The sequence below is a fragment of the Streptopelia decaocto genome (assembly GCF_964273445.1).
Source record: "Streptopelia decaocto genome assembly, chromosome: 1".
In the NCBI taxonomy this organism is placed as follows: Eukaryota; Metazoa; Chordata; class Aves; order Columbiformes; family Columbidae; genus Streptopelia; species Streptopelia decaocto.
This window is the reverse complement of record NC_138663.1, coordinates 113,375,586-113,390,010: the sequence shown is the minus strand read 5'-3', so window position 1 is coordinate 113,390,010 and position 14,425 is coordinate 113,375,586. Positions and strand designations below refer to the sequence as shown.

At 44.6% G+C, this 14,425-nt stretch overlaps 1 protein-coding gene across 1 annotated transcript in view; it reads right to left on the bottom strand.

Annotated features, from left to right (window-relative positions):
- Positions 1-1,224, bottom strand: part of TSPAN7 (tetraspanin 7) — a 105,151-nt gene extending 103,927 nt beyond the window's left edge. Inside the window, exon 1 of the mRNA XM_082043471.1 lies at positions 1,090-1,224. Within this exon, the coding sequence (XP_081899597.1) occupies positions 1,090-1,170 (81 nt within the window). The 5' untranslated portion in view covers positions 1,171-1,224. The remainder of the gene's footprint in view (positions 1-1,089) is intronic.
- Between the last annotated feature and the right edge of the window lie 13,201 nt (positions 1,225-14,425).

The following is a 14,425-nucleotide window of genomic DNA, read 5'->3' as shown; positions in this document are numbered from 1 at the left end:
ATGAAGTAAAAGTTGAAACAGGAAAAGTTGTATGTTCACTATAAAGATGTAAAACGTTACTTCCATGAATAAGCAATTCTTTGTTTAGAATGCATTTTTAAACAGAATGACGAAAATCTGAATTACTCCATTTCAAAGACACTTTTCACAGCATAAAGCTATTAAAATGATAATACACAATCAGCTTTTCTTGCTAGGAAGTGACAAATTCGCTTCAGTGTACTGTATCAATGATGTGCAGATTACGGTCTCTTAACAGTACACAGTGGGGCCATTATCATATGTTGTCACCGTGTACCATTAAAAGGTCTTTAATCAGAAGATTGCCTCCACAATACGCTGCTCATGCCAGGGATCTGCTGAGTAACAGGCCAGGACGCTGCGAAAACCTCCAGCCTCTGGGGTCGCCTGAAAAACCCGGCTCCCCGTCAGTCAATCACTGCAACTCAATTAATGTATCTGGGTCATAAAAATGGTTTACGGGAGCCAGAGCCGGGTTACGAAACGCAGCGCGGCGGATCTACCGGGCGGCGGTGGAGGTCAGCACCCGGTGCGCACAGGTAAGAGCCGGGCCGAGCACCGCGGAGGGGTTGTCGGGGAGGGGGCACGGAGGCAGCACCCCGCCGGGCGCCGTGGCGGGACGGGGATGCGGCAGGCAGCGGGGAGACGGGCGGAGGGGCCGCTCCGCGCCCCCCACCCCGGTCCAGCCGGCCAGGGAAGCGGTAGAGGGGGGGGCAGCCATCGCGCAGCCGGGGAAACCCCTGCAACTTTCCCCCCCCCGCGGGGGTATTTGTTCACCGCAAGAAGAGGGGAAAAAAAAAATATATATATATATATATTCATAAAAATATAAATGTGTGTGTATATATGTGTGCATATACATATATGTATGCACATCTATATTCCGGCATCAAAAGAGCTACGTCCCCGCACGGCACACCGCTGACATCCCGGCGGAGCCGCGCTGCGGAGCCCCCGCAGGCGCCCGTCACCGGCCCCTCCACCCGCCCCGGGCAGGTGGGGGCTGCGGCCGCCGCGGGGGTGCCCGGGCCCTGCCCGGCGGTCCGTGGGTGTCCGCGCTGCACTCACCCAGAAGACGAAGGAGTAGATGATGAGGAGGGTTTTCAGACACGTTATCACGGGTTTGGTCTCCATTCTCCTCGATGCCATAATACTGAGATCCCGGCTGCAGGCTGGGCGCGGGAGGAGGAGGAGGAGGAGGGAGGGGAGGGGAAAGGGAGGCGGGCGGGGTGAGGGGGGGCGGAGGGAGGTGAGCTCAGCGCTGCGCTCGCCCCGCCGCGCCGCCCGCCCCGGCCCGGCTCACCGCGCCGCCTGCCGCCGCCCGCAGCTCCCCGCCGCCAGGGGGCGCTGCCCGCGGGGCGCCGCCGAGGGGAGCGGGAGCTGCGGGGGGTGCGACCCGCAGGCGGGATCTGCTCTCGCTGAAATTTCACCTGCAGGGGGGTGACCGCAGGGAACCGGGGTCTGTCCCCTAGGGTGAAATTCGCTGGAATAAATATATCGGGGTTGGGAGGGAACAACCTGGTTTTGAAATATAAAGATCCACCCACCCTGGCAGCCCCCTTTCCTGGTGAAGATGCTCACAGGTTTTTCTTGGCCTGCACAGGGGATGGGGGAGGTGCGGTTGGAAAAGTCGGAGCTGGACAGGGAATTGCCCATATGGGAGAAAATAAATTTCAATGTTATGATGAAAATTTATGTTCGTATTCAAGCTGCAAGGATCCGGAGATCGTAGAAAGTGCAAGTACCGCAGGTTTAACAGTGCTTTGCTTACGGCCATATCATATGGGTGAACCAGGCTGTACTTAAGAGCTTGCAGCAGATCTGTTTGATGGGCCAGGGCTCCTCCAGCTCTGCCTCGCGCGCGTACCTCTCTGGCAGCTGCAGTGCAAGCGATGGGGTTGAGACAGGAGGATTTATGTATATTACCTTACAAGAGCAGGTCGTGAAGCTGGGATGAAGCTGGGGCCAGATCCCTAACTTTGGCTTCACCTCAGCCTTGAATCTGAACATTGAAAATTAGCCTAAACTGATCAGAACCCTTGTACTTTTTTATGTCTTTGAGACACCGTGCTTCAGCCAGAACAGGCCTGCCTCGTCACTACTGAGCCAGGGTGGGCCTCCAACAGAGTCCCAGAGAGAGCCTGCTTCTCGTCATTGTCACTGCAGCTACCAGCCCACCGCGAAATCCAGCATGGGATAGCCAGCAGAGAAATAACAATATTAGTGTAGGAATGGAAAGGAAGCTGATCCTGCAGTGCCATGGCAGCAGAGCAATGGTGTGGGTCTTGCCAGCCTCCCCTGGGTGAGGATAAAAGAGGCTCGTGGTGCCTTCAAGAAAAGCACGGCCAGGATGAGCTTGCACATGTGCCTTGATAGCCTGAACTGCTGCACAAAGCCCATGGGCAGCTGCGGAAGGATGCTTTCAGGTTTTCCTTTCTGTTGCTCATGTTTTGGAGGAAGGTACACACAGCAGGAATTAGTACCACACCTCCTAAATGGTGTGCTTGCACACCCCCCAAAGCAGTCCTCCAAACTACGTCTTTTACTACATTAAAATCAAAACAAGGTCAATGCTAAGCAGCATATCTCCTCAAGCCGCAAAAACAATGTAGTTTGTGCAGCTGAGACATATCAAAGTGATAAACCAGACTTTGCCATTCAAGGGACAGTGTTTAAAAACAGAGAGAGAAAAAAATGGTTCCTGAGCAAGGGCTTTTGTAATATACAGAATTTTTACCATGAAGACTGCCTCAAAATTTTGCTGGGTTTGACTTATGACTTTAAGAGTTGATTATTCGAATGGATAGCCTACTGTTTCCTGAAATAATGAAGGCATTTAAAGGATGTTTGGAGGGGGAGTATTCTGTAGGAGATACTGTATTTTGAAGCAATCACCACTTTTGTGGAAAATTCAGATGACAGGTGTATAAATCTTTATTGACTTGGCCATTAAAATGTGAATAGGTGCAGTAACTGCAAAAAATTATATTGACACTAAAAACAGTTATAAATATTCACTGTAGAAAAATTATGGTAAGATTTTTGACAGAAAATAGCTAAGCAAAAGAAACTTATCTTCCTGCCCCTCACACATGGACTGTGGAAAAGATAAATGCTGCTGTCACAGGCCAGGGGACAGTAACCATTTATTTCAGTAGCTATGGTTGTACCTCCCTTCCTCTTAGAGTGTTTTTAAGAAAGTGTGAAACAAAATATAATATCAACCAGAATGTAAGTATCCAGACAACTGAAAGCACGTATGGCTATTTTGGTAAGCGCTGATTTTGACAGAGATTCACATTTTTTTGCCAATAGTACATGATTTTATGTCCTTCCACCTTGTAGTGCCTAATTTGAGATACAGACCCTAAGTCTTCTCACAATGATATGTTGAGGATTGAAACTCTATAAATGCCTACAGAGCTTCCCTTTACAATGTTGTTGAAAATCTGAGAGTTTTGCACCAGGGAACAAGAGGGAAAACTGAGGTGCAAGAAAAGAAGTCCACATCAGGAAATAATGGTTCCTTCTTCCACAAATGTCAGTCGCTGGAGGGGATGATGTCCTGAGAGCTGAGAAACAGAGAATCCATCTTATCTCCACCCAAACCTACAGCCTCCTGCCAAGGCTGTATTTGGAGGAACACTGAGTTGCTTTTTGACATACAGTCAAGAAGCATATACTTTATTTGATGTAGATGCAAATTTTGGATTAAAAATGAGAATGTCTGAACAGAGCTGGACATTAATCTGCCTGGTTACAGCAAATACCATTAAAATATGACCAGAGCACCAAGCCATCAAACATTTTCGGCTTAAATGTAATTACCAAACAATTGCTGTCCTTCATGTGTGCATTGGAAACAGGTTTACCTTTTAAAATTATTTTATCATAGTTTTGCAGATTTAGGAGTGCAGATTTTCAGGAGTTTCTTGAACAAAATCAAAGCAAGTCTTTCTCAAGCAAAATACATTTTTAGTTCTTTAATTCATGTTTGCAAAGTTGGGAACATAATTGCTCTTCACATCTCCCCACAGAGAGAACATTCTTGTAGCTATTCAAAACAGGACATTTTTGCCTAGCTGTGTCATTTGAAAAATATTTCTTTAAAACACTAGCATTTTCTTCTGATAAGTGGTGCCCATGAGCTTCTTTTCTTCATAATGCATGGGGAATATTCTCTTTCTTAATAAATCTACCTACAGCACATCAATCTAGAAGGAGCTCCTACATCTTAAAACAGGAGAGCATCACATTGCAGAAAGTGAAAATGAGGACCTCCATCCTTACCTGAAGCTGACATTGGTTATTTGGTGGTTAAGCAGAAGCTTTCTGGAGAAAATTATAGAAAGCTGTAAACAGCCCTTGTATCAAGTGTGTTAAGGCTTTGCACCCTTCTGTGATTATAGCAGGTGTAAGGAAATGTGGTGCTTTCTTCTCTTCATGCTCACTCTGGCCTTTCCCAGATTCCCTGAAGTGCTGTTGAAGGTAAAGACTGCAACCTCTGCTGTCCTTTACTGGGCATTTAGGCTTATGTTCCACACTTGCTTCAGCCTCCCTGATGATCAGAGGTTTGAGTTTTCTTTTCTTGCTCTCGTTCCTTCTCTCTCCATGTTGTGTGCCAGAGTCTGTCCTCAGCTGACTATACCTACAGCCTGGGTCAGTCTACTGCAGAGTAAAGACAACCTTTTTGGAGAAAGGTAGAAAGCAAAGGGAAAAATAAAAGTTTGATGATTTTGCTGGTCTCATGTGTCTCAGATGAGTTCACATGGCTCCATTCAGGTCCCACCAGCACCTCGACATGGTGATTTGGCTGGAAGAAAGCAGAGCGCCTGCACGGCAGACAATTCTTTGCATGGCTGATAGCTGTGTGCTTTTGGCAGGTGTATCAATGGGACCAAGCTGTCAGACTCAAGCCCCAAAATGTGTTTTCTAAGGAATCTTCAGGCTTTATATGCCCTCAAGGAAGCTATGGCAGGAGGTACACAGCCAGTCTCAGAGAATTATTTGTCAGAAGAGGCCCTGTAAGGAGTCACATGTCATGTTGATGATGGCAACTAAGGTATGTCCATTTATAACAACTGATGAAGAAGATCCAGTCTCCTGCAGCACAGATATAAGGGAGCAAACGCAGACATCAGTTTCAGGAGCTTACTAACAAGTATGAGTTAGGATGAAACACAGATTCAGCACCAATTCAGGAAAAAGGTCTTGTGGGACGGATATGCAGTATTGAGAACATAGTGCCACCTCAAACTGATGAGCAAGCAGTATAAGTGTATGGATGGACATTTTAAGAAAGCTTTAGGATGCTTTATGGGAATGCAGATCGTGCTTTATGAATTACGCTCAGTAAATTAAGGCTTTTGGCTTATCTTAGGCCAAAAAGAGATGTCAAGGGAATAAGAATCAAAAGACTTAGTTTTAGGAGAAAAGTGGTGAAAGGAGTGAACTTTATACCTCTAACAACACAAAATAACTAGTTACAAGACCAAAGTCAGTACAGAGATTAACAGAACTGACATAAAGATTACATTCTCGGCCTCCTGGAAGCCAGATGACAACTAGATTTGTTGGCTTGCCATGTTTGTTTTAGTGATGTTTTATTATAATTATTAGATGATAAGGTAAGGGATCTGCCGTTCTGTGAATCTCCTTTGGCTCTGGATTGTTTCTTGCCAAAGGGGCAGTGAAATTCTTGATTTTTTGAAGCTTTGCTTCCAAAGCCTGAGCAGCTTTGTCCCAAAAGCCAAGTACTATGTGGAGGCAGGAGGGAGTGTGTGGTGGAGGGATGTCCTTTATCCTGTTTCCCTTCAGAGCAGGCATGTAATATCTAGCTTTTGTCAGTAATATTGATACAAATCTGCTTTTCATAACTTTTCCTATTTCTCAGCAAATACCTTGATTTAAAAGGGAAGTTTCTAGCTGTTTTGTAGACAGGCATTTCTGATGGCTTGTGATTACTTTCCTGATTACTCCAAGGCTATGCAAAATGTCCACTTTGAAGGAAGTGGAAAAGAAGTACAGTTGTGACTAAGTATAACTACCATAACAAGATAAATTAAGCTCACCAGCATTTAAAGAGACAGGGTGGAAGACGTGGAAAAGATAAGAGGTCAGAGAGCAGAAAAATACATAAACAGCATATCTATATTATTTCAGGAGAAGCATTATTACATTTCCAGATGATATGAGTTTTGACACAGAGCAAGAGAAATGCAGCCATACAATTTTATAATCTTAATCTTTAGCAATAAAGTGACAATTAACCCTGCACATTTGCCAAATCACTCAGATTGGTTTGTCACACACTGTGGTTTCGCTTTTTTAAATTGTTTTCTTTATTGGTAGTTCTGAATACCAGTGCCAGATTCTGTCTTGTCATTTTCTTAGAGTCAACAGATAATTTACAATTACCTTGAGAGGAATTAGATCACTTCACAGAATCACAGAATGTTAGGGATTGGAACGGACCTCGAAAGACCATCTAGTCCAACCCCCCTGCCAGAGCAGGAACACCTAGATGAGGTTACACAGGAATATGTCCAGGTGGGTTTTGAATGTCTCCAGAGCAGGAGACTCCACAACCCCCCTGGGCAGCCTGTTCCAGTGCTCTGTCACCCTCACTGAGAAGAAGTTTCTTCTCAAATTTAAGTGGAACCTTTTCACTTCTTCTGGAAAAATCAAGATGAGGGGTTAAAAAGTATCTGTGAGGTCCCCCTTATCCATGGTTTTCTGTTGTTTAGTTCTGTCAAGAAGCATGGTGGAGCTGCATCTTAAAATTCGAACACCACAGCATTCAATACTGTTTCCATTTCTCCCCTTTTCCTTTCCTGACTGTGCTGTGATTTATTTTCACTAGATTTCTCCTAAGTCTGCCCTGAAGCAAGTGCAGACAGAGCTGGGGATCCTGGCCTATTTTCCAGCACTGGCAGAAGTTAACCTCTTGTCATCGCAGGTTTGCAAGTCTTTACGTAAGAAGTAGGGACAAGCTAGCAAATTCCAGCTTTCTGTTACACAGGTTCAGCTATCCCTTTATGTGACAGATGGAGACCCTAATTGACATTTAAGTGTCTGCATAATGTGCGATACTTTCTGCCTGGCAAAACACCAGGGAAAGGGACGGGTCAGCTTGGCCACCTGCAAGGGCCTGCCCAAACTCCTACCTTGTCTCTGACAGCAGCCACTGGTAGGGATATGGGGAGGACACTGGCAAACCTCTAGCCTGGGGTTGTCCATGTCTGTGGTTGCAGCTGTAAAAGCCCCATAGCAGGAATGTTCACCATCCTTTTAGCAGAGACCACTCCAAACAGTTGCAGCTGCTTGGATTTGCAGTGGTTTTCCCCAGTTTCAGAAAAGCCTGGGGCTCGCTTTTCTTTATGTGCATCTCAGGCCTAGTTCTAGAGGCAGGGAAAGCATAACCTAAGCTTTGTGCAGCTGTTTAAGCAGAAAAGGAATCCTGAATGTCCTCGGCTTAGGGATAAAGGGATTGGGAAAGCTCAGGTGTGAGTCAGCAGATGGACTGTGGACAACATGGATGCTGCCGAGGGAGGTCAGGATGTGGAACTTCCACTGCAATGGAAACTGATATTGCCTTAGCATGATACAACAGTGTAGAATGAGGCAAAGCACTGTAAGAAGAGAGTCACATCAGGGATCTGCAAATTCTGTCATTAACTTCAGGGCACAACTGGCAGGACCTCATTCCCAGTGGGAAAGAAGATACCCTGGGAGGCCCAGAGGTATACTTACTTTATGCAGCATAGAGGAGGACAAGGGGCAGCGTGTAGACAGTCACAGAGGCCATGGTTAGCCCAAGAGCTCTTCAATAAATAGCCGTGCTCAAGGTGGCAAAATGACACCATGCATACAGTGAAAGTAACTTCGAGGTACACCACATAAATTTGGAGCCAATGTGTTTTCTCTTGATGTGGTGCCTAGGTTTTCTTCTCCTCCTCTTAACGATGACTCCTCTTCATGCTTCAGAAAACAAGAGGATTGATTTTTAAAGTAGCCATTTATTTTACAACAGCATGCTAGTGATAAATAGAGAAAAAAATACAACAGTTAATTAGTCGGCATGCTTTGGCAAATAGGATTAAGCTGTAGAAAGCAATAACATTTAAAAAACAATTCATTACAGATAAAGTACACTGGCAATAAATCTTGAAACAACCAAAGAAACAAGAATGATACTTAGACCGTACCTTGCACCCACTTCAGTGCCAGTCTAGGCAGAGATCTTGATTTTTGAGGACAGGCTGTTACAGGTGTCATACAGGTATCTGTTACATGAATGTGCAAAGGACACAGCTCCAGCTTAGAGGCCCAGCTTTTTTTTCTGGAGCAGCCTCCTTCCTTGTGATGCTGGAGAACAGAGCTGATGTGAACTGCTCATTCAGACACACCTTGTTTCTTGGATGAGCTGAGAGGTGGACGAGAGCACTTCTTATTCCCTTGTGGAGGATTTTTTGCTTTGTGCCCACGTCCTTTTCTTCTGGAAGAGCAACCTCAGCACTGTGTTCTGGAGATGCTCTTTGCTTATCCTTCTCAGGTTCCTTCAGTGAGCAGCCTTGTTTCCTCCACAACTGTATGGCAATTTTGTAAGCCATTGTGTGAGGAGCTCCGTTCCTCTAAACAGAAGAGCAGCAAACAGTCCAGGACTCAATCTGTGTCAGTCTTAGCAGCCATAACAACCACTGTCTGTCAGGCCCCTAGCACACCCTCCTACCCTTCCTAGGGTCTTGACTGTTTGGGCTCAGGGCCAGCTTAGAGTCACAGAATATCGGGGAGGAAGTGACCTCAAGGTCCAACATTTTCTGGCAAAGGCATGGTCTAGACAAGATGGCCCAGCACCCTGTCCAGCTGAATCTTGAAAGTGTCCAATGTTGGGGAATCCACCACTTCCCTAGGGAGATTATTCCAGTGACTGATTGTTCTCATTGTGAAAAATTTCCTGCTTATGTCCAATTAGAATCTCCCCAGGAGCAACGTGGACCCATTACCCCTCATCTTTTCTATGTGACTCCTTGTAAAAGGGAAGTCTCAGTCTTCCTTGCAGCCACCCTTTAAATACTGGGACATGGTGATGAGGTCTCCCCTAAGTGTCCTTTTCTCAAGGCTGAACAAGCCCGGTTCCCTCATCCTTTCCTCACATGGCAGCTTCCCAGTCCTTTGATCATCTTTGTGGCCCTTCTCTGGACCGTCTCCAGCCTGTCTACATTTTTTGTATAGGAAGGACCAAAACTGGACACAATATTCCAGGTGTGGCCTGACAGGTAATGGGTACAGGCATCACATCTTGAATCAGAAGTGTTTGAGAAAACACTGTAAGAAGCCTCAGTGGGAACTTTCTCTCAGGAGGTGCTCTTAAACTGGACACTCCACCATGCTCTCTGCCTGAGGTACACTGCAGCTACGTTGCAGCTGTGCCCATGCCCATGCCTGCAGTCCAAGCTGGTCAACCACTGTAGATGGGTTCAGGACAAGGAATGCAAGAAGCATATGCATCCTGTTTATAAAGTCTCCCTGGCACTGGAAACAAAGCACCATATGCTCAAGCAGCAGGAGCAAAAGGATGAGTTCAAGGCAAAGGGAGCTGAGAGCAGAAGGGAGGTGCACAGGAGAGCCACCAGGACATCTTGCGTCATGCTCCCCCATTCCTCCTTACGGTGCACTGGTGGATTACACACAGCCACCTCCTCTCCCTGCAGCTCCAAGGGGATGCCTCTTCCACTTCATCTACTGATATCCTGCCCCCAAGGTTGCTACTGCTTATAGGCATCTTCTCATCTCTCATCACTTTTGGCCACCATCACCCGCACCTGCCTTGGTCTCACAGTCTCTCTGAGGCCCTTGCTGTGTTAGCTGCCTGCTCAGCCCACCGTGCAGGTGAAACCAATAGCAGTATCAGCAACAACCACTGGGGCAAGAAGATCAGGTCCTGTACGTGTGCCATTGTTTCCAGCACAGGGCATGGCAGGCAAGTCCCGGTGCCACTGTCATTGGTGCATAAGGCACAAAGGTTGCCTGTATTGCTGGCTCTTCACGCTGGGTCTGCTGGATTCAGACTGTATGCACTCAAAGATTTTTAAGTAATACAGAATCAGCTAGGGCTTTCCTTTTTTTGGCATGTATATTTGAGACTGATAATGTTTTGTAACAGTTGACTGCCTTTGAAACGCATGGTTCTTTTACAGGTTTGTCCTGAATTGTATGTATTTGCTAATGCTGCCTTTTTTTTTTTTTTTACTGGCAACCAACAGAAATATACCTGTATTAGGAACTGACATAAAAGGTTTATTGAGTCATTTGGAAGAATTTTTAATGATGTAAAAGTCACTTATATTCAATACTCAATCTCACATGGCAAAAGGAAATACAAAAAAAAGGGCTGCATAAACATTGACACTGCAACACACTGTGGAAACAATTTCTGAAGACCTCAGGTTCCCCTTAGGCTTCTGACCTGGTAGGCAAGAGCTGCAGATCAGCACCAGGACATTCTGTGTCTTCATGACACCCTGCCGACTTCATGGATGAGGGATGAAAAGTGTGCCATCAGTCCCAGGGAGTCACCACAGGCATCCCAGTGACACTGGTGTGAGTTTCCCCAGTCGGGAAGAAGAACTCAGCAAGTCTCTTATTCATCCATTTGGTGCCTGAGAACATATAGGCTTTAGAAAATAAAGTCAGTCTCTCTGTCTCTTCACTTTTGCCATTTCAGAGAAGCAAATTGTTCATTTTCCTTCCAGCTTACATTTTACAGCCCCCTCCAAGTCCCAGTCCAGCCTGCAAACACGTACAGGGTCTTTTATCCCACCTTTGGGAAGTTCATATGTAAGTGAAGGAGCTGCATGGACTTTACGAGTCCCACAAAGTCAAACTAAATTATATACTGGGGCTTTGGTTTTGGTTTTGTTTTACTAGGTTCTGGTGGCTTCAGAAGCACAGCAAGGGCCTCTATAATACTTATGAATAACTGATAGGATATTATCGCTTCGCAGGAGCAGGACAGAAAACATTCACAGTGGGTGCACCACAGAGGTGGTACCATAGGAAAAGAATTTCCCCATTTCCATGCAGGAATGAGAGAACCAGGTGCACCTTTCAGGGACATGTTTTGATGCAAGATTCATTTTTTAGCACCAGGATAACACCACTGACATTCAGAGTATTGCTGTAGTCAGTAAAGTAGTATCAAATAAAACACAGAGCTCTACATTTACTTTCTCCTGAAGATTTTTCTGTCAAATTGGGTCAACTTCTAAGTAAAGAAAGTGAACATTTTAATCTGTCAGCACTGCAAACCTAGCTTGGGATTTGAAGATTACTTTTCTGCTTAGAAATCTTGTGGAGTCTGATTTTGGCAAGCAGTATTGTTGGTGCATAAGACGTAATGGTATATAATCCAAAACCTAATCATTTCTGCTTTGCTTAGCTTGCCATTATTTTAGCAAACAATTGCTTTGGTGGGTTTGAGGGGTAATACGAGCAAATAAAAGCTCCATAAAGATATTTTTTCCAACATTGAAAATAAAACAACATCCCCCCAGTTTTTCAAGCAGTACCATTTGTGACCTTTATAAAAATACTCTCTACTGTAGACAGGAAAGCAGATCACAAAACTGCTCTGCCCAGATCTGCAGGGGAATCAAACAGATGGCGGAGCCCACTGCAGTTTGGATGAAGATTTCATAGCTAGATATGCAAGAAAATAGGAAAGTGGCTTCAAGGTCAGTGATGAGGTGAAAACAGTGGCCAGATATTCTTCAGTTATGAGCATATGTAGCCTTTCTCACACATTTAAAGGAAATGCATCAAACCCAGAAATTCCTTCACTACCACGAGCAAATGATCTGGATGCAAGAAAATATTACAACATGGGGAGAATTTGCTTGCTTAACTGCCACTTTAAAAATGTATATTCTACACTGATTTTTTTTGAATAGTTGTTTATGACCATTTATGTGTGTACATGTATGTATTTTTTAAATTCAGTTAGATTTGCAGATGGCTATATAGCAGATTGTAAATAATATTAGTTGTGAATTTTTGCAACAAAAATGATTCTCAGATAATGGTTATTGTAGTTCAATTAGTTTTGGGCCCAACACGCATCTAGAGTTGTTGGCAGCTGATTTTTTCCACTGTGTTTGTGTTTTTTATGCCCCCACAAATCTCTGAATTGAGTAGTTATGACTTTAAATGGAAAATTTCCTTCCTGATTTGTTGTGTTCTTTTAAAAATAAAAACCCCTAGCAATCTAGCTTATGATATCCATCAGGCTCAACTACACAGATCTGGAAGCTGTATTTCTCTTTTGTTTATGCCATTAGTCTGGGTTTAGTTAATTTTCACGTCCAGATGTTTCTTGTGCCTTTTGTTTTTTTCCTTCTGGTTAACAGGATATAAATTACCTTGATAGGCCAGAGCTGTTTGTTCTGTTTTACTTGTTTAATTTCTGGGTACGTTTTACAGAGCCTGGTCCCCCATCATCACAAAATAGCTTTTACTGGCTTACAGCACAGATTTCGCGACAGTTATTTAGTGGCATAAAATACGCACAACCGACAGAAGAATAAGTCTGAATGCATGTCTCCTCTTTCGTTAAAGGGGCATGAAGAGCTGCTCTGGTTGTTGGATCCAGCTCCCGGACCATGAGAAATACAAGGACTCTGGTTAGCATGGCTGAAAGAACAGAGATGTGGGTTCCCATTATGAAGAATGACTCCTACTTGCTGGATTAAGTTGTTGCCTTCAGAAAACAACACTAAACTGCATCGTGTTTAGTATCTCCCTTCTATGAAACGCAAGGGTTTTGGCTTTACTGTTTATCAGTGAAAGGTGCTGCACAGTGGCGTTAGCAGACCTGCAGTGGGGTGGCTGCCAAGCAAATTAATACTGTGCTGCAACATCTTCTGCTGAATCACTTCTGGTCCTGAGCTTTCCCCCTGAGGGAGCGGAGGATGGTGCCAGGGTTGGGGTAGCTCCTCAAGGTTTTTTTCCTGCAGGGGTTTCTGAAGAAAGATGGTTGAGGTGTGGTGGTGTTGATTATGCTGTAGTGGACTTGAGCAGATCACCACAACACTCCTTCAGTTCTGGGTGGTCTAGGTGCCTTTGCATAAGGGTATGTAGCTACTGGATTATATAAATCACTGCAGCAATCAAATACTTCCTGCTGCTTTTCCAAAACACTGCTGCAGAGTCACTAACGCATTGCACACAAGGATCCCAGGGCACCTTGTACTTCTTTCTGGAGGCTTTGAAAACTTAAAGAGATGAGATCCAATGATCTTAGAAAAATACTGGCAATGAGTCCTCTCAAGTACTAGATTTGAGTGGCAGAGACAGCCCTGCCTCGTTCTGTGCTACCATTTCTCTGTTGGTAGTCAAGGGCTAACTAACATTCAACTATAGGCAGGTAAAAATAATAGAACTGCTTTTAAAATTTTCCAAAGCTTACAAAAATATGCAGAGTCATTAATACTTTTTCTCTAACCAAAAAGGCCCTGATTCAAGGGCCTGCTCTTAGCAGTTACCATCTCCAGATGTTTCTTGGTGGGACAAGTCAGCCTACAGCAGCATTTGCTTCACTTAGGGACCAGCTGCAGGTCCCTCCTGGGCACCTTCTTTCCGCCAACCAGCACAGCTGAGCAGAGGTTGAGAGTCACAGAGCAGCTGATGTACATACCAACCACTATCACTAAAGTTGCATATTAATCATTATTCAGACTTACAGTGTCAAATACACTGGTTTCAGTTTTATGCTAGCCGGCCAAGATCTTGAGCTCATGCTCATCAAGGATCATGAAGGAGACTATGCAGCAACTCAGTGAGATTTGTATGCTGAAAGTCACTCGCTCTTTGAGAGCCTGCCAAAAATAATATTTCAGAGGACATGTATAACACTGCCAAAACCAAGCTGATGAATGGCTGTATCATTGAATTTGGATGCAGAATGAGGGTCAAGTTCAGAACAGTCTACTAGTAGGCTATTTACACAATCTAAGCAGGATGAGACCAGGGTATTTTGTAATCAATGCTTATTAGAAATAAATTATTTAGCCCTGTTTTACTCTAAAGTACAGTAGAGGGAGGGCAGAGAGAAATTAAATCTGGAAGGTAGATGACAAGGCAAGCTTAGGGCCATAGAGTGCCAGGCTTATCTGAGCATTTGGGCGTTGCTTCTAGTTAAGCACAGTAAAGCAAGGAAGGGAAATGCTGATGGTCTCTTTTGGAACCTGTACACACTCAGGGGTTGGTTCTACAACACTGGTATTCACTCTTTTCTTCCAGAAGTGTAGTTGTTCATGGTTGATATTAATTCAAGACATGGGAATAAGAAGTTTGTAGATGAAATACTGCGTGCTACTTTTCCTGAAGATGAGAGGAGTTTGAATTT